At 49.5% G+C, this 27,361-nt stretch overlaps 2 protein-coding genes and 1 long non-coding RNA gene across 9 annotated transcripts in view; 1 reads left to right on the top strand and 2 right to left on the bottom strand.

Annotated features, from left to right (window-relative positions):
- The window catches only part of DEFB108B (defensin beta 108B), an 875,574-nt gene that overhangs the window by 214,424 nt on the left and 633,789 nt on the right, over positions 1–27,361 (bottom strand). The gene's annotated exons all lie outside the window — the stretch shown is intronic.
- On the top strand, positions 20,246–27,333 carry LOC135964605 (uncharacterized). 2 transcript variants are annotated; one of them, XR_012416888.1, is made up of 3 exons: positions 20,246–22,922; positions 23,209–23,289; positions 27,249–27,333. It is a non-coding gene; the product is annotated as an uncharacterized lncRNA (long non-coding RNA). The 2 variants fall into 2 exon arrangements; XR_012416889.1 differs by lacking the exon at positions 27,249–27,333 and having other exon boundaries at positions 20,662–22,086; positions 22,809–22,922; positions 23,209–23,318.
- LOC135964604 (ATP-dependent 6-phosphofructokinase, platelet type-like) overlaps positions 21,164–27,361 on the bottom strand; it is a 45,345-nt gene continuing 39,147 nt past the window's right edge. For 4 of the 6 annotated variants that reach the window (XR_012416886.1, XR_010577107.1, XR_012416887.1 and 1 more), the window contains 3 exons: positions 25,596–25,695; positions 24,394–24,496; positions 23,533–23,790 (listed from right to left, as the gene is read on the bottom strand). Coding sequence is in view for 3 of the 6 variants with exons in the window: in XM_065518756.1 (XP_065374828.1) it covers positions 23,703–23,790; positions 24,394–24,496; positions 25,596–25,695 (291 nt within the window). In the remaining 3 variants the exon portion in view is untranslated. Of the gene's footprint in view, positions 23,791–24,393; positions 24,497–25,595; positions 25,696–27,361 lie in introns of all 6 variants that reach the window. The other 2 variants (XM_073999942.1, XM_073999943.1) reach the window with 1 other exon arrangement.

Raw genomic sequence — 27,361 nt, 5'->3', positions numbered from 1 at the left:
TGAGTTAATTATGAAATCTTAAGTGGTTTTGAGAAGACGAGCTGTGGATGCTGCAAGACATGAGACTGATGCTGATTTAATGTTAGTCAGCCCTGACAGAATGTGGCTAATATTTAAAGCTTGCTCCAGTATTGCTTGATAGATTGTAAGTTAATGTAAAGATCGGTTTGATGCTTTTATTTTACAAAATATTATTGAGGAAAAGTTTGATAGCCTAGGAAACAGCCTTCAACCAATTTCTTCCTAATTTCTATCACCAGAAAAATTTGTCCTGTTAATTCCAGAATTTACTTTTGGAAAGTTCCTGTAAGGAGAGCAGAGGTATTGGTGGTTGAATGATGACTTGAATTTAGGTGAAGGTCGTTAAATATTTCATAGTCATGTTTGTCTTGGTGGTTTTAGCAATTTTATATTAAATTTAGAACTGCGAGTCAAACCAAATGTGTTCTTTTGCTTTTGTGATACTCCTTTGTTTGTATGACTATATTTGTAAAGAATGATAAAATGTGTATAGGGCATTTTCTCTGTGTAGATATTAGGATTTTTAGGGAAACAAATTAATCATTCTTCTAATAGACATTGTGCTGTGTGTTGGGTCCTTTGTATATTAGTTGAATTATTATAATGAGGACCACTTGAAAGTATGTTTCTATACAAGATCTTTTATATGCTGCCTTGTGTTATGCAAAATCCTTCATCCTCTAAGAAGACTAAGTAATGGGTTGGAGGAGAGGTTTAATTCCCCATTAGGTCTATTCCGAATGCCCAGAATTGAATGCAAGTATGAGTTATGTTTTCAAAGTGGGGTGTGTGTGGTGAACTCCTTTTTAGATCATGGGAGGGAGGTAAAGCAAAGATCAGAGTTGCTGATGAACATTTGTGCATATTCTAGTGGAGAAGTCATATGACTTGACTGCACCTGCGTACTCTGATTTTGGTGTCATTAGTGTCCGTAGCCACAAGCCTCAGCTTAAAAAGAAAGGCTTCCTGGATGGGGAAAATAGGAATTGGTAAGAACCTGAAGTTGTTTGTCATGGCCTGTGAGTCACAGGTAAATAAACCTGCGTGAGGGGACGTTGGCTGTACAGTATTTTCCTTCTGTTTTAAGACTGTCAGAAAAAGGTCAGTTCTATTGCGTTGGGTCCCTGTACCTCACCTTTGCTGCAGAGGGGAGTTGCCATTATTTCTCTTGCCCCCAGTGCCCAGGAGGCTGATACCACATAGAAGACCTGCAGGTCAGTGGAGGTGAACAGGCACCGGACACGCTGTGCACCTTGGGACACATCTGAGAAGTGCGTCCTTGCAGCAGGTTTGGGGTGAGGGTGTGTTCCATCTCCTCTGGCTTTGCGGGCCTTTGAAGTTGGTCCTGGAAAGTGAAATTAGTTAATGCTGATCAGCTCGAGGTCAAAGCCGGAATCAGGCTCATCATTTCCTGCAATGTTCACAGCAGCAGCTCGTAAACTCGACATGACCTGAATCCGGATAGTCGAGGTTCCGTCCTGCTTTGTGACTCGGTTGTGTGTGGTCTTGAGAAAGTGAACATGGGTTTTCTTGACTCTGAGGGGGCCGAAGAGACCCGCCCTTCACTAGGGTTGTGTGTGAAGCAGTGGACCCTCCAGTCAGGAGGCAGCAGGGACTCGGGAAAGCCCCACATGCTCTCCAGTTCCCTTACGTTGAAATGGTTTGTACTCGGCCATGCCGGGTCATTTTGGGAGGTAAGTGGGCCGTTCACATGGGGGTATGCAGTATTCTTAGGTGTCAGGTGCGAGAGTTGAATTCGTAGAAGCTGTGCAGATAGGAAAGGGCCTGGCAGGGAGTGCTGTTTACACGGAGCCGATTTAACGCGAGGTCTGCGCTCTCCCTGGGTCCGTGTCTGACCGGTGTCTCCCAGTCTGCAACGGGACGTTCACGTGACTCGGCGCCATCATCCCACTCTGTGTAGATGTCTGAGGATCTGTGCGTGGCTGCTGTGTTAGAGTGAGTTATGATAATGAACTGAGAAACAGTGAACAAACCCTGAATTGGTCAGCACTGGTTCCACGGCCAGTTCTGCCGTGGTTGGAGTCATTCATCATAAAGTGTACTGGACTCCTATGCTGAGATCTGATTTTCAGAGGCCCTTTAACTTGGCAGCTAACCAGCGGGTTCCTTCAGAAGACATTTGAGTCCCCTTTACCTGCCAGGGTGACCCTGGGAGTTTGAAGGTGAGTGAGACAAGCCCTCCCTGTCTTGTGGATTTTACTGTCCAGAGGGGAGACAGATGTAGATGGTGAAGGAGGCCCTATCAGAGGTCAGCGCATGTCGGTTTTATTTCTGTAGCACTTGCTGTGTTCAGGCTGTGCCCCGGGCCATGTGCAGAGCATCTGGGGACCCTGCCCATGGCATCCCAGGCACAGCTAGCATCTGCGCCATCTTCATACTTGACCTGAGTTTTGGGGGAAGTACCAAGGATGGCTTCTGCCTTTGCTGGAGAGGGTTGGAAGTCAGGGCAGCCCTCCACAAGGAGATGATCGCCAGCTGATTCCTCAAGAAAGAGAGGTGGTTCCCACAGAGGCAGAGCAGGGCAGCATGCACAGACCTGGGTGTGGGGTCTGGGGCAGGTACATCTGAGTGGGGTCTGCTGGGAGTCAGCGGGAGTGAGGTGTGAAGGCAGTTGGAATGTACAGGATAAATTATCACTAAAGTGATGCTGAGGAAACAGATAAAATCGGGACTCTCTAGGGTAAACGTGGACCTAGGGTTACCCTGGGCGTGGGTGTTTTCAGGCTCTGAAGGCAGATATTTAGGAAATTGGGCAGAGTTGAGCCCCAGATGAGGATGAAGGCTACCCTTGGGGGGGATGTTGAATGAGACAGGGATGGAAACCCAGTGAATGTCCTGGGGTCAGTCTGGCAGGGAGGCAACAGAGGAGACCGGTGCCCTCAAAGACCCTGTGGGTCCTGCCTCTCAAAGTGCTGGGATTACAGGCATGAACCACTGCTCCCTACCGTTACTGGTAAAATTTCTAAGCTACTGTCTCTCATACCCACTCCCGTATTTTTTTTTTTAAACTAGGTTTATGGCTGTATTTTTTGCAATGGAACCAAACAGTTACCTGTTTGAAGTACAAATAACACGATGTTTAAAAACCAAAAATGTCAATTTGCACAGAAGTTTCCAAATACCCAGTTGGTTTGAGCCTTGCATTGCAGTGCCACTACCTGCTCTTAAATTTCTACACGATGTAGAGATAGCGAGGCAGGGACCACTCGAACATCTTCAAGTTTTGATTCTATTAACTTGGGTATATTTTCAATTATTTTGGCACACCTGTGAGTGTTGCAAGCAATGCCAGGGTATTTATTTTGAAGCTTGTCAAAGGAAGAGTTGGGAAGATTTTCACATTTTTAGAATTTTCATAGTAGTTATAATTTACAAAGAATGTAAAGTTGTGTAGTGATTATTTTGCTTTTCTCTAGATGTGTCCCTAAACAGGGTTGATAACTAATTCTACATCACAGGATTCAGAACTGTACCCTTTTGGAGCCGATGTCTGTAATCGAGGTATTCCGCCTAGTCAGTTCACTTTAAGCGTGTTTAAAAGGTTTTCTTTATCCTAGTTGGAACCTGTGGCTATAGTTTGTTTTCACCGCTGAGGAATATTCCATGATGGAAACTGTAATTCATCTGTTTTTCATATCGATGGGCATTTGGATTATTTTGGGAGGGTGTGTATGTCTATTCAGCCTTCATTTTTTCAGGATTTTTTGTAGAAGATAATGTAACAGTGTAACATCCTCTGCTAGGGAGCCAACACGAACCCTGATTACAGCCTCACAGACACTCACGCCTTGTTACCAATACACAGAACCATTTTCTTAAGTTGAAACACAGTAGCAGAACCTGAAGCCATGTGAATGGGTCCTCCGATCTTACACTTGGAATTCACTTTTTATTACTCTGTTTGCTAATTAGGAAGCATATCAATTATACAGAAATCTGAGAATGTATAATTATACGTTTATAACAGAAGAAAACTTATTTTTAATACCCCAGAACACATGGCTATGTTTTTCCCTCATGCCCCACCATTTTCTTTGCTTGAAATGCGAAATGACACTTGAATGCAGTTTTCTAGAGACTGTTAGACTGGCATAGTTCTTCAGAGACAGAGGATGTAAAGCACATGGAGAATTTCTGTTTGTGGAATGTGATTTCCTGGTGGCCTCATTCAGGCTGCCACTGCCTTCCCCTCTGGCCGCCTGCACCGTGGGACGTCTGAGGAGGTCCCTGTTTCATCCTCTGGAAGTTCTAGAAAGGAAGGAGAGGAGGGCGTGCAGGGTGTGGTACCTTTGTGTTGGTCCTTCGAGCTATTATTTGGAGTCTCGGCTGCCTTCCTGGTTGCTGCCTTTATGTCCCTAGCTCGTGGCTTCGTCCTTGTGTCTAACAGGCAGACAGATGGAAAGGGAAGTTGTATTCAGCCAACAGCTTGATCTTATTCTCAAGGCTCAAATGGACTGGGTATTTGGAGACTTCTATGTAAATTGGCATTTTTGGTTTTTAAACATGGTGTCTTATTTGTACTTCAAATGGGTAACGGGTTCTCTTGGAAAAAATATAGCCATAGAGCTGTTTAAAAAAAAAAAAAAAAAAAAGGAGTGGGTGTGAGAGAGCGGCTTAGAAATTACACCAGTAATGGCAGGCCATGGTGGCTTACGCCTGTAATTCCAGCACTTTGAGAAGATGAGGCAGGTGGAGTGGACGAGGTCAGGAGTTCGAGACCAGCCTGGACAACATGGTGAAACCCCGTCTATACTGAAAATATGAAAATTAGCCGGGCATGGTGACAGGCACCTATAATCCCAGCTACTTGGGAGGCTGAGGCAGGAGAATCACTTGTACCCGGGAGGCAGAGGTTGCAGTGAGCCGAGATCGCGCCACTGCACTCCACCCTGGGTGACAGAGCAGAAACTCTATGTCAAAAAAAAACAAAAAACAAAAACCAAAAAAACCACCCCGGTGATGGAAACCTGACTGTGTCATCTGTGATGGAGATGGCGGATTATTTCGTTTTTAGTGACAGGATGAATTGGATATATTTGCAGTATTGATCTTGACAAGGGAAATGGTCAGAACCAAATGTGACGCCCAGCTTGGGCCTCGCCGTTGGCAGAAGACCCTGGTGGGCAACAGACTGGAGACTCAGAGACTGAGGGGCAAATTCTCATGCCGTGATGCTATTGCAGTCACTGCTTCTGGACTCCTGCTGGAGGGAGCGGTCCCCTGGCTTTACAGGCTTTGGTGCAGTGGAGACCTTAGGACCTGCCTCTCCTGGCACACCTGTGGGTGTGGCGAGCAGTGGCAGGGCTGAGGCACAGGTGCTGAGACCGGAACGTGGACGGGAGAGGCTGCACACGGTGCGCGGCAGGCGTCTGCTCAAGCAGCCCTGGGTTTCCGCAAGGGGGCGGGGCGTTGGTTTTCCTCCTTGAATTTGGGTGGAGAGGGTGTCCTGGGGTGCTGTGTCTGCACTTGTGTTGCTCTGAGGTCAAGGTGTGGCCCCGAGTCCCTGTCCCTCTGCCAAAGTGAGGGTTTGCCCATTTTCAGGTCAGATTTCCCTTGGGTCCTGGCCTCTAGGAGTGGGGGGCATTCGACGGGGGCGTGAGCACGGTGGATGCGAGTCGGCCTCTTCGTCTCCCTCCAGCTCCTGGGCTGTGTGTGAAGAGCTGCCCAGTGGAATCGCCCTCCTGCCTGGTGTTTCATTCACCAGAAATCGTTCTCACTGTGGACTCTTGACTCAAATTTAATCCAGGAATGGAACGTGCTGTTGCTGGATGCCACACACAGCATCAGGAGCCTAGTTGGGGATTATATGATCTTGCCCCACACCTTAAAAGTGAAGACTATAGTTGTCAGGCCTCTGAGCCCAAGCCAAGCCATCGCATCCCCTTTGACTTGCACGTATATATGCCCAGATGGCCTGAAGTAACTGAAGAATCACAAAAGAAGTGCAAATGCCCAGCCTCGACTTAACTGATGACATTCCACCACAAAGGAAGTGAAAATGGCCGGTCCTTGCCTTAAGCGATGATATTTTGTGAAATTCCTTTTCCTGGCTCATCCTGGCTCAAAAAGCTCCCCCACTGAGCACCTTGTGACCCCCACTCCTGCCCGCCAGAGAACAACCCCCCTTTGACTGTAATTTTCCTTTACCTACCCAAATCCTATAAAACGCTCCCACACTTACCTCCCTTCGCTGACTTTTCAGACTCAGCCCGCCTGCACCCAGGTGAAATAAGCAGCCATGTTGCGCTCACAAAGCCTGTTTGGTGGTCTCTTCACATGGACGCGCATGACAGTAGTTAAGGAGATACTGAAGTCTTTGCCAGCTCCAAGAGCTTTTTCAGTTTGTTGGGCCATTTTAGGCAGAAGGAAAAGCTTGCTTAGAGAATCTTACAGAAATGTTTGGTGCAGCGCCGCTAAACCGTGGAATAAATGTGTAACTTTCCATTTCGGCCCTCTGGAAAGAGATGCACTTTGAGTGCACCCTGGCCTGTTCGCTACAAGAATCGGCCGTGTCACCCCGCTTTCCGTGGGTCTGCAGGTGTGCGTGGTCCATTGCCCTGCACTGTGGCCATGGAAGGGAAAGTGATCTGGAATCCTGGCGACAGTTCTCGGTGCGTGTTGATGTGTGCTGCTTTCTACAGGTGAGAACATTTCTGTTTAATAAACATCTCATTAGTATGATTGCAAGATATTTGAGTCTCATTCAATAGTGTTTCTGGGTTCCTTCTGTTTTTAATCTGCTTTCTAGCACTAGGCAAGTGAAGACATGGAAAGTAATAAACCCATCGAACTTGTAGAGACGTGGTGTTGTGTAGGAGCAAACTGTAGCCTCTGGCTCTGTTTAAAGATTGTAGTAAACTCTTACCTGGCGTGGTCAGGGTGTAAATTATTTTGTTTAATCGAAATGTGAATGAGTCAAAGCTGGCACCTACATTGTTGATGAAATACCAGATTTTAAAGGAACATGTCGATATGCCGTAAGATACCAGCAAAGTTCCTCGCTGAGGTTCTGCGCGGGTTCGGAGGAGCTGGGCCTTGCGTCACCAGGGTCGTCTCTGGTAGCAGATGCTCAGTGTTGGGCATTAGTCACTTAGCCTTTCCAGGGCCGAGGAACAGTTCGCTGTGGTGTTTTTAGAACCTGTATTTTGAGTCCGTTTGTCCAACTTGACTCGAAGTTGCTGCCCAGTTTCAGACCTTTGCCTTGCACCGTGCGCTCGCTTTCTTGTCCCCTGATAACTGCCTCAGTTGCCTCCAGCCTGACAGTCGAGCCTCATCGTTCATGGACACAGGCTCCATGGTGGGGCCCAGGCCGCGACTCCGGCGTGCACAGTTCCGTGCCTGTCACCGTGGTTTATCTCATCACTCCCGGGATCTCCCGTTTAGAGGAAGAGGGTCCCTTTCCTGCAGGCCCTGTGTGGTGTGGAAACCACCCCTACCTGCATTTCTCCTGTTTGAACTGTACCGTGAAGCTACTTCTGTTCTAGTCAACCGTCAGAATTTAAGGTACGGTGATTTATGTAACTTATCACACGCTTCTCAGCGGTTCTTTATGAATTTCATTCTGTTGTGAAATGATTGCAGTTTTCATGGCTACGCTGGTCTCAGGTTGTGGCCCTTGGTAACTCTCTTGAAATGAATTGCGTTCCCCATTGTGTGTTAAGGTTTTGTCTGGGAGCTGTTGAGGCCTCACCTCTGCTTAGGGCGGTGGCTTTGCTCTCCTGACAAGAGGAAGAATCTTATTAGAGCATTTCTAATGTGGTTTTTGCTTCCAGACAGAATTACTTTTTTTCCAGAGACGGCCACTAAAGTTGTAAATTATGCTCAGGAAGACACACGGGTCAGCTGACAGAGTGGAGTCCAGAACAGACCCAAAGATGCAAAAGAAATTCAGTGGAATTTGAGACTTTTCAACAAATTTTGCTGGAATTATGGGACAGCCATATGCAAAAGAGTGAAAACAAGGAGAAATTCCTGTATGAAAATGAAGGTGGACCATAGCCCTGAATGTAAAATACCAAACTACAAAACCTGTAGAAGAAACGGAAATTGTCGAGACCTAGGGTGAGAGCTCTTAGCCATGATACCATGATCCATAATCAAGGAAGAAAACAAGTAGGGTAAGACCCATCAAAATTAAACTTTTAATGTAAAAGACACCCCTAGGGTATTGAAGAGACACATTTTCTATAGAGGGGGAGAAGATGTCTGTGAACCATGCAGCCGGCAAAGGACTCGTATCCAGAATGCACAGGACTCCCGTGGCTCATGACAGAGAACAAACCACCTGACTTAAAAGCGGGCAGAGACCTGAACAGATGCTTCGCTGAGAAGGACAGGAGGATGGCCCAAAAGCATCTGAAATGACCTTCAGCATGACTGGTTGCACCGAGATGTGCACCAAAGCCGCAGTGAATTTGTTCACACCCCTGCTGGAGCGCCTGACATAAGGTCTTCCGACAGCCCCAGGTGCTGGTGAGGACAGGTAGTCGGGACTCCTGTGCGATGCTGGGGTTCAGCATGGTGCAGACAGCTCGGCAGTTTCTTACAAAACTGAACTCACACAAACGTGGGGCCCGGTGACCCCACTCCTGGGTATTTACCCTAGAGAAACAGAAGCTGATGTTCAAGAAAAACTGTGCCCAGATGTTAATAGCACTGTCTGTAGTTGCCCAAAACAGGTTACAATGTGCCGCAGCCATACGTGGAATAAGAAACACCCAGCAGCCCCGAGGCTGGGCTGTTGATCACAGGACACCCTGGGTGCACCTCCAGGCACGATGCCCAGGAAAGAGACAGGCTGAGCCTGCTGCGCTGTGACCTGCCCCTCCGACAATACTCGCAAAAGACAGACCAGTGGGAATGGAGAACATGGAGACGGTGGTTGCTGGGAATGGGCGGGTGTGCTTATGAGGCCTCGTGAGTGGGTCTGGGGCTGTGGGACTGTTCTGCTTGTGTGATGATGATGATGATGGGAATATTTGTGCTGAAATTCACAGAACTGAACACTGTCCACTTTACAGTAATTTTTAAAAGGTGGTAATATGCTCATTTTCAGTACTGTTTTTAATAGAAGATGGAGTTTGCAGATGATTCGTTAAGGCAAGCCTGTCTCAGGGTACCCGGATTGGGTTGGAGTAAGCTCATTTTCAATACTGTTTTTATGGAAGATGGAGTTTGCAGACGATTCATTAGGGGCGTGTCTCAGGGCCCCTGGGTTGTGTTGGGTTGGAAAAGCCTTCCCTTTTGCGGGCAGTAGCATGGGGCATGGAAAGGATATCGCCACGGAAACACATAGAATCCTTTGAGGAAACATGTGCATTTCCAACTTGCTATAAGATAGAATCGGAATTTGTAATGGTTTTGTTTTCTAGAGTCTTGGTAGAATAGGGAGACAGTGTAATGAAAGCTAATTTTGAAATGAAGAATTTTGAAGATTTTCAACAGCAATAGCTCTAGGAAGTCCCTGGAAATGTAAAGATGTTCAGTAGCGATAGCTCTAGGAATAGTCACCCTGGAGTTGCTTCTTGAGCATCGGTTTCCTGGCTGTATCTTCCGACTTTCATTTTTAAGTTTTGCTGTGAGTTGGGGATGTGTGGGAATAGCCATCGGTGTTGGGTAGGATTGGCTCTGTGGGGGATGCATGTGCCCCGAAGCCTGGGGCACTGTTTCAACCTAGCTTGGAACATGGGGACTGTTGTCAGTGGTTGGAGTAAGAGTACCAGCCTGCCAGGCTGGGGGAGCCCACTGGGTGGTCTGGGCACTCTCCTCCCTGCCTGCAGGACGGCAGCTGGAGGAGCTCGTAGGCTGCCTGCCTCGTGGCTGTCAGCGCAGCAGCCCCTCCTGTCACTGGAGCAAGCTTTGGATCCACGAGTCTCTGTGCCTGGACTTGCCTCCTGGGACCTCTACCACTGTCCTGAGGGCCCTGGTGCCACTTTCCCGGTGGGACCCAAGCCTCAGACAGCTGCGACTCCAGATTCGGTTGCTTTCCCTGACGTCTCCTTCCAGCACGAGCGCTCACCTCACTCAGTGTAGAGCCTCAGGTTCCCTCCAGATCCCCAGAGATGGAATCTCCCAATTTAACAATATCGTTAGTGACAAGATTTGAGCGGCACTGATTTAACTCAGCTTCCAGAGTTTAAGTTCCCAAGACACAGTCCTGCTCCTTCCCTGTCCTGATCCTGTGTGGCTGGTGTGGATGCGGGGTTTCCAGAGGGTGTGGCTGAGACAGTGGCTGGTTGTGGGGTTTCAGTTGTGTGGAGTGGAGGATCAGTGGACACTGGCTTTCCCAACTCACTTTCTATGTAGCTCCCAGTTTCTCAAAATCATAATTATCTTGGATTCCCTGTGAAACTGGGAGTCAGGCCTTGTGTGCAGTGCTGGGTGGCTATGACAGGGCAGGAGGGAGAGATGAGAACAGGGAGGACGGGTTTGTCAGGGGAAGGAACCCTTTTCTGAATCCCTGTGTTTGTTTTGGGTTAAAGACGAATGGCTGGGTGACAGATGTCTCACCCGTTGTGGCTGGACCTTGCTGTGCTGAACCCTGAGCAGGGGCCCCAGCAGCTGCCTCCTGCCAGGCCGGGGCCACAGGGCTGGGCTTCTGCCTCTGGGGTGGGTTGCAAGGGCTCGTGCCAAGGTACAAGGGTCTGCACAGCTCCTGTGTGACCTGAGGGGCATGTGGGAAGCTGGTCTGGTCTCCTTACCTGGGAGAAGCTGAGCTCACCTGGGCCAGAGCCTCTGGGAAGGTAGGAAGGCAGAGGCCTGGAATTCCTGCTTTCCCCAGGCAGCAAGAAAGCTCAGTGTTGCACCTGCTCTGAGATGCCCTCAGCAGCCATATATAGTCGATTTTAACATGAGGGAAGATGCCAATTAACCCGGCTCTGTGGGGAGCTTTGAGGAGTCCAGGCCCTGGGCCCCGGGCTTTTTAATATGTTCCTTCCTGAACAAAAAACAAAAGATCCCTGTGGCTGATGCCAACTGCGTGGCATAGGACATACCGAGCTTGCGTGGGGCTTGCTCCTGCGTTTCCTTGGTGTTCCTCCCAGCCCCCACGAACACCAGCCGTTCCAGGCTGAGGCTTGTCCTGGTTTAGACCCTCGTTGGTGGGGTCTGTGATCCTGGATCGAGGGCCCAAACACTTCTTTCATTATTAAAATGATTCACCTGAGACGCATGACTGCCTCTAAACATCTCGCGAGCATGAGATACAGCCAGTGCCGCCGCACCAAGCTCATAATTCTAGTAGAAAGGAGAAATTTTACTTTTAATGTTCTCCTGGGACTCAGATGCAAATATTCAATTCCCGTTAAACTTTGAAGACCTTGAGAACCTCTGAGATTCCTTGGAAACCACTCCTTGGCCCCACGACTAACTGTCCTGCAGAAGGAGGCTGGGGTGGTCCGCGGGGGAGGGCCGGGTTGTCCTCGGGGTCTGGGGTCCTGCTGCATTCTCCAGGATTCCTTCCGTTTCATCATTAGTCCCAGCTCTTCAGCAGGTGGAGCAGATTCACTGACATTTCCATTATTTTGTTCCCGTGTTGCCTCAGTTAACTTAATCAATATTTACCAGAAATAATTGATGGCCAGATGGGAATGATTGGTGATTCCCGGACACGGGCAGCCTGTATAGATCAGCGTGTTACAGTGTCTGATTTCTGAGATGTTGGTCCACACCTTCTCAGGAACACACTTTCAGGGGTAGATTCCTGTGCAGGAGAAGCCGTTTTTCCCCGAGACGCGGTGGCGGCCCCTGCACTGGCATGCAGGTTGGCTGTGTGACTGGGCAGGGCTGGACGTGCTCCTGCCCGCCCCTGCGCTGGGCGCCTGCCTCTGCCCCACATCTGTGTCGAGGGTGCCTGCCATGGTTCCCCCAGCTCGAGGTCATAGAATTGTACCTTCCTTGACACATTTCTGCATAGAGATGATTAGAGCTGGGGGCTGAATCTCAATCTGACATGCATGCAGGTAAATTATTCACGTGAATGACTTGGGTTCTCTGCGTTCAGGGTCAGGAGGCGTGAGGTGGGTTTGGAGACAGCTGCCTGGCCTCAGGAAGTTTCTCTCAGAGCCTGTTTCTTTCTCTAACAAAGTAAATGATTCCCACCTCACCGGGCTTGACACGCTCAGTACTCAGATGCTGTCTGGTCTTTATTATAGTTAGTATTTGGTGAACAGTGTGGCTGGTAAGAAAATGCATTATCTTTACAATTTATAGAATGTCATACAAGGTAAGCATGAAACTGGGACACTATCCTAATCTGAAGATGCTGGTGCTTACTCTTCTCCTTAAGCATTTTATTGTAATTCTGGCCTGTGTCAGCCGAGTCATATGACGGCACCACGTGCATGATGCCAGCTCTCAGGCACCGTGGAAGGGGGAGCCTGAGGCTGCCAGGTAGCATCCCTCCTGCCTCCAGCCCTCAGGGGTTTCTCTCTCTCTCTCTCTCCTTCCCTCTGTCCCTCCCTGCCCCCCACTCCCCTCCCTGCCCCCCTCCCCCCTCCCTGCCCCCTCCCCCCTCCCTGTCCCCCTCTCTCCTCCCTGTCCCCCTCTCTCCTCCCTGTCCCCCTCTCTCTTCCCTCCCCTGTCCCCCCTCCCGCCCCCCTCCCTGCCCCCCTCACTTATTCTACAACAGAGGCCCAGACTTTGACAAATCCCGGCTGGGCCTATTTAACGCTTGGCTGGGAAACCAGAGGGAAAGGGGCCCAGTTACTACAGAAATCCAGAGAATTGAAATAGAATGTGATCTACTTTTGTGTCTTTTTTTTTATTTTAATCTGAATATAAAAGGCAAGTGTCAATATCGGTGCTAACTGCACCACACAGCTCCGAGTCTGCCTTGTCTGGGCTCCGTGGGTTCCCACGCCCTGGCCTTCTCCATGAGCATCTGGACATGCCGTGGGCTGCAGAAAGCATTCAGTTGCGGTCCTTTGAATGTTCCAGAGTCACATTTAATAAAAATCTTCACATTCATCCATGGCCAAGTCTTGATTTAATAACAGATATTGCAGGTCTTTGGGTGGGGCTCAGCCTCTGTTTTAGAAGCAGCCGTGCCATCCGGGGGGCAGGTCAGTGTGGGCTGGCGACCCAGTCCTGGCAGTGGGGGTCCTTGAAGTTCTAGAATGTAGTGATTCAACCTGTGGCATAAATATAAAGCCTCATGTGCCCCCCTGAGAAGCTGGGGCTTCCCCTCAGTACTGTGGTGTGCTGTGTTTGTGATTGTGCCAGATGTTAAAAGAGTGAGGGAGATGCCTAAAAACCAGGCTCCCAAAGACAGCCCTTCATGTCTGGTGCTTTCACGTATGTATGCACACCTGTTTGACATGTGTACACCTGCTTCATGTGTGCACCTGCTTCATGTGTGTACACCTGTTCGTGTGTGCATGCACCTGTTTGGCGCAAGTGCCTGTTTTGCACGTGAACACCTGTGCATTCACCACCCTGTATTGCGTCATACATTGTATTTTACAGATCGCTTTTCACTTTGTATTGTGAGGTTGTAACGATTTTATGAAGAAAAGAGGGGACCCTGGCAGCCTTTGGCTCTGAGAAACGTGGTGTCGCGGGAACAGATGAGACAGCCCAGGTGAGGCCGGCAGAGGCCATCGTGTCCTGGGAGCCCATGCGCATCCACTGTCTGTCTCGGTGTGACAAGTAACCCCAAACCCTAGTGGCTTAAGGCAACATACACGTATGACTGTATGGCTTCTACAGGTTGCAAATTCAGGGCAGCCCTGCTGAGTGGTTCTGGCCCAGTCCCCTTGGGTCACCGTGAAGATGCTGTCCAGGGCTGCGGCCATCCGTAGGCTCAGCTGGGCTGGAGGTTCTGCTCCAGGATGCTATGCTGACGTGTCTACAGGTGGACACCTGGTCCCCCACACCTGGCCCCTCCCTGGGGCTTCCAGGTGCATCCCTGCCCAGGGCCGCTCCTTTCCCCAGAGACGTGGGAGTGCTGGTCTTACACCCAATGTCAGGGTGGCCGGTCCCCTGGGCCATACTGACCAGCCCTGAGCTCTGCGGGAGGGAGCATGCAGCCGTATGAGCCCCAGGAGGGAGGTCATGGGGCCATCAAGCGCTGGCTTCTGGGCCATGTGAGAAGCCTTGGGTGTTGCCTTAAAGCTGAGGAAAGTGGCAGAATCTGGCTGGGAGCTGGAGAGAGAGGAGAGCATGCGTGTGGGTTTGACAGGCCGTGAAGGTCGGGACAGGGCTACGAAGTATTCACGTGCACAGATCCCTTCCAGGGTTAGGGCTCACAGTGTTCCTCTGTGACTCAAGGTACGTGCTTGTTGAGGGTGGTTTTCTGTGTTTGATGCATCAAGAAGAAGGTTGTTTTCAGTGCGGTAGGTGTTGGGGGTGAGTCTGGGGCTGCTGATCCCAGAGGAATGTCCTGGAATGGAAGTGTGGACAGGGCGGAGGGCCAGGCCCAACAGGCAACAGTGTGGAGGGATAGAGGTTTGTTGCATGTGGCCGGTAGATGGTGACGTGTTGGAGTGACAGGGTCTGTGAGGGAAGAGCCGTGTTCAGTCTAAGGGCATCGAGTTTGCTGAGGAATCTCCAAAATGTCCTGGTAGAGACGGGTAGCAGCTGCCGGGGCGTGCGGATCCCCCGCTCGGGAAGGTGCGGGTGGCTGCGTGAGGACAGCCTGAGGTCCGGGTGCCAGAGATGGTGGCATGTGCAGCAGGGCCTAGGACAAGCCTGGGATTCGATTGTGGAAGAGGTGGGTGCTGTGAGGGAAAGGCGGCTGCGACTGAACTCTACTGTGATTTCCGTGATAATGTGAGGTGTGTTGGGGGCAGGGTCAGGAGCAAAGACTTGTTTCCCCTACTCAGCGGCTACTCCTGCAGGGCTGGGCAACAGTGGAGGTCGCGCAGGAAGGTGTTCACTGAAGCCCGTGCTCTGTGACTTGACGGGTGTTCCTCCCATGAGGGTGGAATGGAGACTGGACACTGGATGGCTTGTTGGGACCTGCGTCCTGCGTGGCCCCACGTGTAGTGGGCTCACAGCAGAGCTTGAGTCCTTCCTTTACAGATACTTTTCAGAGTTCGCCCGCCTTTAGATTCTCTGATTAACGTGTCTGAGGCGGGTCCCAGGAATCTGCCACCTGCCAGGCCAGGAGGTTGCCCGCATGTGGCTGGTCCCCTGACACTCTGAGAAACGTGACTCGAGAGGATCACCCGAGTTTCCTAAATATGAGTCGCCTGCCTTCTCTTTGCTTTCATGCCTCCCCCAGGGTGGGCCAGTCCTGTCAGCCACAGTGATACCTGCATGCTGGGGTTACAAGGAGATTGGGGTGTGGTCCCCCAGGGAGATTCGGTGACTGAGGATGCTGTCATAGCAGCCAACATGTCCTTATTGTTTTCACTTTTAATGAAGTTCACTTGCTAGGTTTTCCAATGCACAATGGCGTCCTTGTGAAAAATTGGTGATCAAGGAAGCAAAGAAGTGTGGGAAAATGATCCTGCCCTTAAACCTAAAAAACGATAAAACAGCAAAGAGCCTGGAAGAGCCCATGAATCTCCTCATGGGGCAGTGAGGAGACACCTCAGTAATGGCTTAAAAAAGAAATCAGATAATACTGAAGAAAACGTAGACTAAATTTTGGGTCTCCTATGGGTAAAGAGATTATGGTTGACATTTTGCAGGCATGCATTTTTACACTTAATTATTTTTCTTTGTTGGATTTAGAATTAGTCACAAGAAACACAATTTTTTTTAACTGAAAAAACATTGGGGTAAGTATACGAAGTCTAATCCCTTTGTGATATTTCTGTACTGTGAGACTCCAGATACAAAATTGGAGCCCAGACTCTGTCTCTAACGAACCGGAGAGCGAAGTGGTCACCTCCTTCAGGACAGTCTGGCCTCCAAGCGTCTGGCCATCCTCCCAGTCTTGGGCACACCTGCATCACTGATGCTTCCTGCCAGGCTGTGACTCTGTGCCCAGGTTTCAGGAGCACCTGGAACAGTTTCCTGGGGGCTCCTGCTTTGTCCTGGCTCCTGGAAGCACAAGTTTTTGATGAAGGACTCTCCCCACCGCCAGGTAACTCGGTGATTGCCCCCCAGGCTGTATTTCTCGCATGGGGCGCAGAGACTCTGGGCATGGTGTCCTGGCCCTGGAGCCAGCTCTAGGACTGCATGGCGGCCTTGCCTCTGGGAACAGGGCAGTGGGGAGGAGAAGGGAACCAGGGTCTTGCCCCTTCTGTGTCTCAAGAACAGGGAACACATCATCACACTCCCTTCCACCATTTACAGCCCAAGCTTATGTGTGAAGTATTTAAGTTATTTTATAACTTATAACTTCCCTTGACAATGAAGTATTTTATATAAGCAGCACATAGAAAGTGACAATTTTAATACCCTATCAAGCAAGATCTAAACAATAAGGAGCAGATATCACTGTAGAAAAGTTACTTTCTCCAGGAAACATTTATCTACTGCAGGTGGAAATGAATCATCACTTCCTCCTTGGTGGTTCCTGATGAGCCTGTGAAATTCTGTCCTGTTCACCACTGTTACAGTTACGAGCTATATCTTTTCTTCTATGATGTTTATTTCTTGCCTCTTTACCACCGTTACAGTTACAAGCTATACCTTTTCTTCTGTGATGTATATTTCTTGAAGGCATGGGCTAAATCCTAATTCCACAGTATTCAATGCACATATTCAAGAGACACTTGTTTGAATGCATGGATTAATGGCAAATAGATGTGGTGACTTCACTTTTAATTCATTATGCCAAACTTCAAGTGTTTACACACACAATTTTATGGTCCTTTGGATAAACTGGGCTTCTGTGCAGGGTGGTTAGAGATAGAGTGCAGCAAATGGCTCTGTGGCTCTAGGCTCACGAAGGGCGTGAGGGACTTGGTTGGCGGCACTTGTGTTGAAAACTCAGTTCCGCTAATCCATTCAAGTGACCTGCCAGCACACACAGCCCTGCTTCCCAGGTGATTTCTGCAGAGGCTTCTCCTGAATGCCCCAGGTGAACGTAGGTTCAGCCTGCACTGCTGGGCTTCCACAGCAAGCCAAGTGCAGGGACGAGGGAGAAGGGGGCAGGACCCGACTCTTCCTGGGCCCCAGCGCCTGTGTAGGGACGCTGCCTGGCCTAGCTCTTCTTGAGGAGGTCAGGGAAACGATGGCATGGAGGGGGTGTTGGCATGAGCCGCTTGCTCAAACACGGATCCCAGGTCTGTGTGGGAGGCAAAATAGAAACGTATGTGGATATTGTCAGTAACATAGCAAATATTGGGCTTCTTCCCTAGGGTGGCTGATCCTCTCGCTCATCTGCTGGGCAAAGGCCAGGCATGGACTTCTGGGCCTCCACAGTGAGCTTTTCCCAGGCTCTGTGCACTCCGTGGAGATGGCTGAAGCCAGGGCAGACATGGGGTGTTTGCCACCTTTTTTTTTTTTTTTTTTTTTTTGAGACGGAGTGTTCCTCTGTCGCCCAGGCTGGAATGCAGTAGTGCTGTCTCCACTCACTGCAACCTCCACCTCCCGGGTTCACGCCACTCTCCTGCCTCAGCCTCCTGAGTAGCTGGGACTACAGGTGCCCGCCACCATGCCCGGCTAACTTTTTGTGCTTTTAGTAGAGACGGGGTTTCACCATGTTGGCCAGGATGGTCTCAATCTCCTGACCTCGTGATCTGCCCACCTCGGCCTCCCAAAGTGCTGGGATTACAGGCGTGAGCCACCGTACCCGGCCAGGTGTTTGTCAGTTTTTGAAAGCTACATTTAAGGAATGAAATAGACCAAACAATTACTTATTTTTGAATATTGAATACTTAGTCTACCAGAACACTTAAATATATTTAATGTATTCAATAATAAGGAAGAACTTTCCCTCTGTTTCCAAAGCAAAAGTATAAACAACCTTTTACTTGGCAGGGACTTCACTCTGTTTCTAAAAAAGCCAGCAAGCACTTTTCCTGAAATAGACTCATCTGTTCTTCTGCATAGACCCTATTAACTTTTTAGCTATATTTCTGCTGTATCTTGATGTGATAGATTATAGAAAATTTCTTGCTACTGGAACTTTCACGATGCTTTCCTTTTAAACATCAGATAGAAAGTATGGATAGTAAATCTCAGATTAGTTGCCATCCTTGGTCTTCGTAGAGCTGCCACCAACAGCCTCCATCAGTTACAACAGAGTGAGTCTCCCCAGCAACCCGGCTTAGATTGCAGACCGAGCCAGGCTCACCGAGGATTCAGTGCAACGTCTTCCGAAGCTGTAGCCACTGCTCTCGGAGGAGACTTGAGAAGCCCTCCCTTTGATGCCTGCACGTGGCTGTTCTCAGATCACAGCAGCTGCAGCAGCATCTCGGAGGATGCCGGCAGGGGTGTCCTGGGTAGTGACACCACGGGTTGGGGCCTGCAGTGTCTGAATGAAATGGGCTGTGACACCGAGCAGCCTAGAGGAGTCTGCAGCCACATTTCAAAGGTGCAGTGGCCCGAGGTGAACCCCAGAGCCCTGAGGAGCCTGGAGTTGACCTGTCATGACTCCATTGAGAGAGCTGGCTGAATTCTGTACCTGTGCGGGCAAAAGATGGCTGTTTCTGCTTGGCCCCTTCCCAGGCCAGGGCTGGGGAGGTTGTCTGCACAGCTAGTGGGAGCTTGACTCTGTTCACACTCGGGACTGAGTCCCTCAGCTTTCTGTGAGCCCAGGGAAGGTAGACATGCCGAGCTCTCCTGGAAGAGGCCCCTGATGAGTCGAAGCTGAGCTTCAGGACCTTGTGGTGTGCGAGGCGGGTCAGAGTCGGTGCATGCTGCGTGGGGGCCTGGCTGCTGTTGTCACTAATTGGGCTCAGCAGACGCTGCCAGTGGACGTGGCTCCTGTGGTACTTGGTTTTCTCCTCGCAGGAGTGGGTTTCCCTGCTGTGACAGTGTCTGTGGTATGACAGGCAGCATGGCAGGAGGAAGGCACTTGTGGGGTTTTGCCCTGAGGCCCCTTTCCTCTTGAGGAGCAAGAAGGGGGTTTGGAATCCTGCTTCCGGCTGCCTTCCCTTGCTAGGTTCTTGGCCTCGGGGGCGGAAGAAGCTGAGTGCAGGCCTGAAGCCTGGACCCCTTCCACAGCCTCCGCGGTGCTTGTGGTGGTATGCGGGACGTGGCCCTTGGAACTCCAAGCCCTACCCTGGCATGCCCACCCATTGGGGCATCTCAGGCACCTGCTGTGTGCCAGGCTTCGTGGTGGGGTGGGTGGTAGCAAGGGCTATGGGATAGAGGGGGCACCATACCCGGATGATGAGAAGCATCAGGGAGGCACTTCAGGCAGTCACAGCAGAGCTGAGACCTGCAAGGAGGAAACTGACTGTGGGTGTTGGGGTTCAGGGAGCTCCCTCTACCAGAGCCACAGCGGCCAGTGAGGGCTTCCCAGGGAAGCCATGTGCATGGTTTGCATCAGGTGTGCAGGTCTGCCGGGCTGTGCTGCCCTTCTCAGTCCTGGCTGGGCCTGGGGTCCCAGAGGGAATGGAGGGTCCTCGCATATTCCTTTTCTTGCTTCCCTGTTGCTTCCTGGTCAAGGGATGTTTGTTTATTGTAACTCCGGCAGTTATTCTGAATATTAAGAGATGCTTCACAAAATTGTAGGGAGAGAGGGACTAGGGATTCATTTTTTTTTTTCTCCCCGATTTTACACGGAGGCTTCTGCTGTCCCTTAGTGTGGAGGCAGAGTGCAGATGCTCTGCAGTTATCTGTACAGGAAGAGAAGAGGTGCTGGGAAGTCACTGATCTGATCATTGCAATAGCACTGACATTTTTAAATGAGAGAATGCTGATGTCTATGATAAGCAGAGTAAAACTTCAGTAGCTTCGATATAAAGATGTCGAGATGATCTTAGAGCCACTTCGTCCGTAGATCCTTCTGCAGTGTGGAGTGTGACATCTCCACCAGCCTCTGGTCCGTGGCCGCCTGTGGGTAACTGAATGCTTGAAGTGCAAATGAGAAACTGAACTTCTAATTGCATTTAGTTTTAGTCAAATTTAAACAGCTATATGGGCCAAGCACCGTGGCTCATGCCTGTATTCCCAGCAGTTTGGGAGGTCGAGGCGTGTGGATCACATGAGGTCAGGCATTCGAGACCAGCCTGGCCAACAGGGTGAAATCCTGTCTCTACTGAAAATACAAAAAGTGAGCCGGGCCTGGTGACAGGCACCTGTAATCCCAGCTACTCGGGAGGCCGAGGCAGGAGAATCACTTGAACTCCAGAGGCAGAGGTTGCAATGAGCTGAGATTGTGCCACTGCACTCCAGCCTGGGTGACAGAGTGAGACTGTCTTAAGAAAAAACAGATTTTTAAAAACCCTGTATGCCGTTAGTTGCTTCTGTAGGAGATGCATGGTTCCAGAAGGTAGACTTTGTGTTGAGAATTCTGCAGCGTCAGGCTGGAGACAGTCTCCCTTCCTAGCAGCGTGGGCCCCTGGGCTGCTCTTCTACCAGAATGGATGGTGGCATCTCTGGGAGATATCTGTGGACTCAGATATCTGTGGATTAGTGACTTGTGTTACTCACAGATACTTAATTTTATGGGTAAATGAATACCTGGACTTGCTGCAACTTCAGGGCGAGATTCGGGAGTAGGGAGTGAAAAGTGACGAGGGGACCCAGGGCTTGTCCTGCCACCCCCAGGACCTGGTCAGGGCACCTTCCCGTCTGAAGCCCCGGCACCTGATTGGGGCGCCCCTCCCTCCTGAAGCCCCCAGCACCTGGTCGGGGGCACCCCTCCCCTCTGAAGTCCCCAGACCCTCCTGGCCTGCGGTGCTGCTTCTCCAAATGCTGCCCTTGGCTGTTTTCGAGGAGTCACTGGCACCCGAGCAGGCTGCGTGTGTCACTTCTTCATGGATCTGGGGTGTCAGTGAAGTGCATTTTTCTCGTCTTCCTCATGTGCCACATCTCACCTGTTTGTCCGAGTTCGTGTGTGTGCATGTTGTGCGTTCTCAGGCTGTACTCAGTGCTTAGGTGACAAGAACGTCTTAGAGCAACGGACTGTCTGCTCCTAAAGGACGCTGTGTGTTAATCGAGACACGGTTTACTTGTGGGGTTTAAATTTCCTGGGTGTGTTGGAGGCAATTAGGGGGAAACAAGCTCTAAAAAAGGCCCTGGGAATGAGGAGGACAATAATGAAAACAATAACTTTATACACACTTAGCAGTTGATTTAATTTGAAGGTGAATTTTGCATTTTGGGGACTCCTAAAGCTACTGTTCGTAGGGATTCCTTGATGAGCTGCTTGTTTTCTGTCAAGTAGAAAGTAAAGTGGATCAGTTTTGCCTTTAATTCTGACTGACTAGAATCTACTTCCCTTTTCCCCCCATTCATGTTAGGGTGGGGATTGGACTAGAAGAGCTGTAGGATCTATTTCTGATCTTAAATGAATTTTTTCTTGACTCACTTTTATTTTATTGGTGAGCTGCTATTTCTTCCTTCAACGCACTGTTCTTTGGTTTGGGAAATGTGCTATATTTGTACCGTGCTTTAAATGTACACAATGGTTCTAAATTGCTACTTTAGATATAACATCTTAGTTAAAATGTCATCCATACATCAGGCACAGTCTGAGGCCTGGAGACCCCTCTTGTCACTTCCTTCCAGCTGTATCTCCTTCCCTGGCCACGTTGCCTCTGGCCACGTCTCCTCTCCCCACCACGTCACCTCTGGCCTCCCTGCCTGCCTTCCTTCCTCCCTCCTGGTGGCCTCCATGGCTCCTGCTGACTGCCCTCCCGAGGGTCTGTTCGAGGCTCCTTCCCCGTTTTCTGCTCCTGAGTGGGTCTCGGGGCCTGGATGTTTCCCATTCAGTTCATTATTTCCAGAGGGGCAGATGATACTACTCACAATATCCTAAACAGGCTGTGAGTCCACCATGGCTCCTAATAGCCAAGGCGGGGGGAGGGGGGTGGCTATTACTCCCCACCTCGCAGGGGGTGCCTCACTCCGGGACACAAATGCACAGCCCACTGTGCCTGTAGTTTGTCTTCTAGGAATGGACCTCTTCTTGTACGGCCTCTCAGATGAGATGAAGCAGGCCCACAGGGAGCAGCTCTTCACTGTCAGCTATAGGTGAGTGGGGAGCGGGGGAGACGGTGTCTGGGAATGGAGGCCTTAACGGCACTGACGCAGAAGCCAGTCCTCGCTGACCTCACCTGCCTTCCCCTCGGGTTCTCGGCACTGGGAAGAGCATGCACGGCCTGGCCATACTCGGACCCGAGAACCCCAAAATCGCCAAGGACCCATCCTGGATCATCAAATGAGTGGCCCTGGCACACCCGACTGTGCAGGAGCCCCTGAGAAAATCGGCCTCTAGAGCTGAATATGAAAAGTCAGAAATGCTACTGCTTTTTCCAAGAACATTATGTCATTCTTAAGGTTTTGCCACTGACTGGCAAGTCAGTCTTAAGAGCAACCAGGAAGACATTCATTGAAATAGTTATGCACAAAGTGCCAAAGATGCACCACATAGAATTTACTTTCTACTGACAAAGGCTAGTTTTACCTCATTAGTTCTAGAATATTTAAGAATCTAAAAGGGCAACTCTGACTTAACCTCTGCTTGAGTCATTATTTTAAGTAGCATTTAGGGCCTTTATTAAAAAGCAGAAGTAGAATGAAAAGGCACACAAAGGTGTCCCACCTCCGCCTGTGCTGATTCATGAAACTGATCACACCGAGGCCCTGTGGGAGCATCCTCCTAACAGACGGAAGTTCAACAGGGCGGCCGAATGGAAGCAGTCCCTAAGAAGCAGATGGGCTGGGGTGAGTAAGTGCTCGCTTCGTCTTTACAGAGCCAGAAAGGAAAGCCTCCACGCCAGCTCTTGGCCGTTGGACTCCGATTTCCCAAACAGCTGGTTTTTGGTGTCTCCTCTCCCTCCATACAGCTCTCCGCCCACGTTTCTGAGGTACAGCTGTGGTCTCTTGCAGTCTAGAACTGAGGCAGAAACACTGTCCCTACAGGAGGGGGGCCCACGAGGGTGGCAGGGCTGTCACCCCAGCACCCATGTCTACTCTGGCAAGAGTCATTGGAGAGTTCCAAATTAGGGCCCAGTGAGGACCGTGGCTTGGACTGGACGAGAAGCTGGCTATCAGATTTTTCAAACCCCCACCGTGGTGGTTTTAACATGCAGCTAGGATTGCAATCAAGAGGCCGAGTAGATAAGATTCATGTGTTCTCTTTTACTTTCTAAGGAGAGCAGGAGCCTGGGGTCCAGGCCCAGGGTCCTGGCCTGCTGCTCTGGATGGAAACTGACACGTGACAAATATGTAACAGTAAGTAAACATGGCATTCCCCTTGGCCTGTGTAAACTACTAGCTTTGTTCTCCTTTTATGACTTGCGCATAGTTCAGTGATCCCTATAAAAATATTTTGATAATCTTTGCCCACAAAACTGCTGAGAAAACCCTTAGTAGCCACCCTACTTGGAATTGTAGGCAAATGTTTAATACGCACATCTGAAAGCATGAGACAGTCCACAGACAGCACGCACTGGAGCTGGTGGGGCACACGGGCGGTGACAGGTGCTCACTGATTAGGTTTTAATGTCAATACCTGCATAAAGTGCTGATCAATAACTTAAGTATTACAAAAACAGATGGTCCACGGTGAGTCCAGGTTGCAGGCACGTGCAGGTGGGACTGGATCAGAGGCTCCAGGGCTGCACGTGCTCTAGCCGGCCTGAGTCTCACACGTTGTAGCTGGCCTTGTACTTGGCCAGGATCTTCATGAGGGGCCGCAGCTTGAGCCACCACCGTTCTTTGGGAATCCTGTGCCTGTGGAGGGAAGGGGGGACAGCAGTGAGGCTGGGAGATGCCACGGCCAGCACAGCGAGTGGTCTTGCCAGAAACACGGGGGTTGTAGGGTCGGCTGAATCAACTAGATGATAAAGCCAATTTCAAGATCAAACAAAACCATTGTTTTTATATTTCTAAAAATTCTTCCCAAAGACCTAGTGGTAGTTTGTTGCTCTGTCACCAGGCTGTAGAGCAGTGGTGCAATCTCAGCTCACTGCAACCTCTGCCTCCCAGGTTCAAGCAGTTTCTCCTGCCTCAGCTTCCTGAGTAGCTGGGACTCCAGGTGTGCGCCACCACGCCCGGCTACTTTTTGTATTTTTAGTAGAGACGGGGTTTCACCATGTGGGCCAGGCTGGTCTCAATCTCTTGACCTAGTGATCCACCCACCTAGGCCTCCCAAAGTGCTGGGATCTTAGGCATGAGCCACCGTGCCTGGCCAAGACCTAGTATTTTTTAACTGAGCTTCAGAAAAGCTAGTTCCTCAAACCCCTGAATGAGTTGCCGAACGCAACAGTAATGGCCATTCCCCTGTCCTGTACTCACATTGGCTGGGTTTGCTAAGGCAATAAGACCCCGACTTACTCAAAATCCATTTGGTTCTTCAGCTCTGCCACAGGTTGAAAAATAACATTTCTTTTGCTGATTCCCAGCACACAAACGGGATCATCGGTGGTCAATGTTTTTCCTATAAAAGGTTTAAAAACAGATTAACACTGCCCTGTCCCATGGGCAGCTGAGGGAGCAGAATCACGGGGTGAGATTCCTGGGCACTGTGCTGAACCTGGCCTGGAAGCCTGGGGGAGGCTGAGAACAGCTGTGCAGTGTGGCCAGCGCCCGGCCTGGGCTTGCACAGCTCTGCTCTTGTGGGATCACCCTGATGGCTTCCTGGAAAGCAGCTTTTGTTTTTTCTCTCAGTGGAGAGAATTTTTCACTAAATAGTGGAATAAGGAAATTACCTTAAATTATGGCAAAACACTAATAAGAAATTGATGCTCACATATACACACACTGAGGCATGAGAAGCATCCGTAGCTAAATTAGCAAGAGAAAATGGATGTAGAAAGAATCAGTCAGTTCTTCAAAAAGACAAACCCATTGAAACTATTCACATCACTGTTTTTTGTAGACTGTCATTCTTCTAACTCGGACATTGGCAGTGATAATGGTTTGCCCTAATAAAAGCACACGTCTGGTATGACTGAAGAAAGCTGAGGGGGGTGGGGGTGAGAAAGATGCTGGCACAAATAACCACTCAGGAATGAGTAGGGACCAGCCACGTTGGAACCATTAACAAGAGTAATGTGTCATGTTTTCTAAAACTTTTCAGCTTATCTAAAGATTGTTAGAATATGTAAGTTACAAAACTGATTTAAGGAAAAACATGCATAGTTCTACAAACACGAACAATTCATTCAGCAGCCAAATCTTCCTCAAAACTGGAAGTTCTGATGGATGGAGTCACAAGGAGGTTGTCCTACCAAACATCCAAAAAATAGAAGGCCCCACTTCAACTGTGAGGGAAACTGTGGGCTGATGCTCAGGATTTCCAGAGCAAAAAGCCTGCACAAAAGAACTTCAGGTTGAATCTAGCAGTGATAAAAGAGAACATGTCATGCACACCCAGGAATCCAAGATTGGTTAAATAGCAATGCTCAGAGACCAGCAGGAGTTAGAACATCACACGCAGCTCGGTACTGAACTGAAGAAGGAACCAGCAGCCTACTTCTCCCCGATAGGACAGCATTTTCACCAAGGCAGATGGCCTCCCTCCCCGGACCCCTTACCTCTGCCCTGGGCCTCCTTGAGTTTTGCAGTGATCCACTCCATAGCTCTGGCAGAGATTTTGGTTCCAAAGTTTCTATCAAATGGAGAAGGTGCCCCACCCTGTTGGTGGTTAGAGTCATATGAAATATGAGTTATACAGTAACACTTTGAATGAATTCATGTTTTTGTTTCTAAGTCTTTAGGGATAGCTGGAACAGAACAAAACGAAATCTGTGATTCCTGTAGCCTGAACTCAGCCTGTTAAGCAAAAGTATCAAGTGTTCCCCCCTGCCCAGTAAGAGAAGGGTTTTAATAAATGGAACGAGTCAACTAACCATCTCCAATATTTTAAAATCTTAAATCAAGATTTCGTAAACCCATCTGGGGTGGGGATGGGTCACAGCTTTAAGAATCTGATAACCGTTGTGGATTCTTTGACAAAGTCACACAGACGCCTACTATTTCATCATTTCAGGGGATTCATGAGCTCTCTGAAATAAGTTCACGGGCTCTGGTTTAAAAGTATAAAGAATAGGAGGTGGTGAAGGAGGAGTGTGTGGGAGTTAGGAATCCTGGACCGCTGTGTCCCAGGCTCAACTCTTAACATGCGTGTGCCCGCATGCAGCTTATTCCAGGTCATTCTGATTTGAGGGTGAGTGTCAAGTATCTTACATGTCTGATAATCCATTTTAAATCTTAGGACGCTCCAGTTTTTAACCTGATGCAGTGTTTAGTTTGAATAAGCATTTCCAAGTGATGGGGGTGTCACTGTTTTCATGAAAGCTGACAGTTCCCTTAAAATCCCCATTACTCAAACCTCACCAACAAAAGAAGCCTAAAGCTGCTGCTGTTTGGCATGACTTAAAAGTTTAGATGTTTTGGCTGGGCATGGTGGGGATCACGCCTGTAATCCTGGCATGCTGGGAGGCTAAGGTGGGCGAATCACCTGAGGTCAGGAGTTTGAGACCAGCCTGGCCAACGTGGTGAAACTCCATCTCTACTGAACATACAAAAATTGGTTGGGCGTTGTAGTGGGCGCCTGTACACCCATCTACTCGGAAGGCTGAGGCAGGAGAATCTCTTGAACCTGGAAGGTGGAGGTTGCAGTGAGACAGGATTGCACTGCACTCCAGCCTGGGCAACAGAGCAAGACTGTCTCAAAAAAAAAAGTTTCCCAGCTAACTGGGAGTATGCGTATACTCCAGATTATTTTGTTGTATAGTGACAACATATGCGACACAACAAACCGACCCAGGATGTCGATTTCACCTAAGCCCGGCTAACAGGGAGTCATGAAATCTTGTGCTGTCTTGCTGTCCCACCCAGAACGTGAATCATCCCTGTGCCCTAAAGTCTCCATGCTGTCTATGCCTCCTGCCCCTGAGTCACTCAGTAGCCGCCTTGGTTATCAGATGGTTATCAGCACCCACCCCCTCATGTATACAGGGGGCGGGTACTATCCCCAGGTCCAGGTACCCACTGGAGTCGTGGGACACATTCCCTGAGGCTAAGAGGGATGACTGTATTTCCTTCTTCCTTCATAAACATCAGGTGTTAGAGAAATGATTGCGAGATATCTAATAGAGTAAGACTATAAAGCAAAAGTTTTAGTTGTCTAAATGCAAGAAAGTCTTTAGAGCAACGCACCACAACTCTCTTCTGCATATGCCCAGTGTGTAGTGCACTCCAGCGGCAAAGAAATGACCACTCATCCAGCCCAAAGTCACCAGAACCTAAGAACCGCGGTGTGACAGTGACTGTAAGATCAGCCCTGGTCTCTCACTCA

The sequence above is a fragment of the Macaca fascicularis genome, chromosome 8 (genome assembly GCF_037993035.2).
Source record: "Macaca fascicularis isolate 582-1 chromosome 8, T2T-MFA8v1.1".
Taxonomy (NCBI): domain Eukaryota; kingdom Metazoa; phylum Chordata; class Mammalia; order Primates; family Cercopithecidae; genus Macaca; species Macaca fascicularis.
The sequence above is the reverse complement of the archived record's forward strand: the minus strand, read 5'-3'. Positions and strand labels throughout refer to the sequence as shown.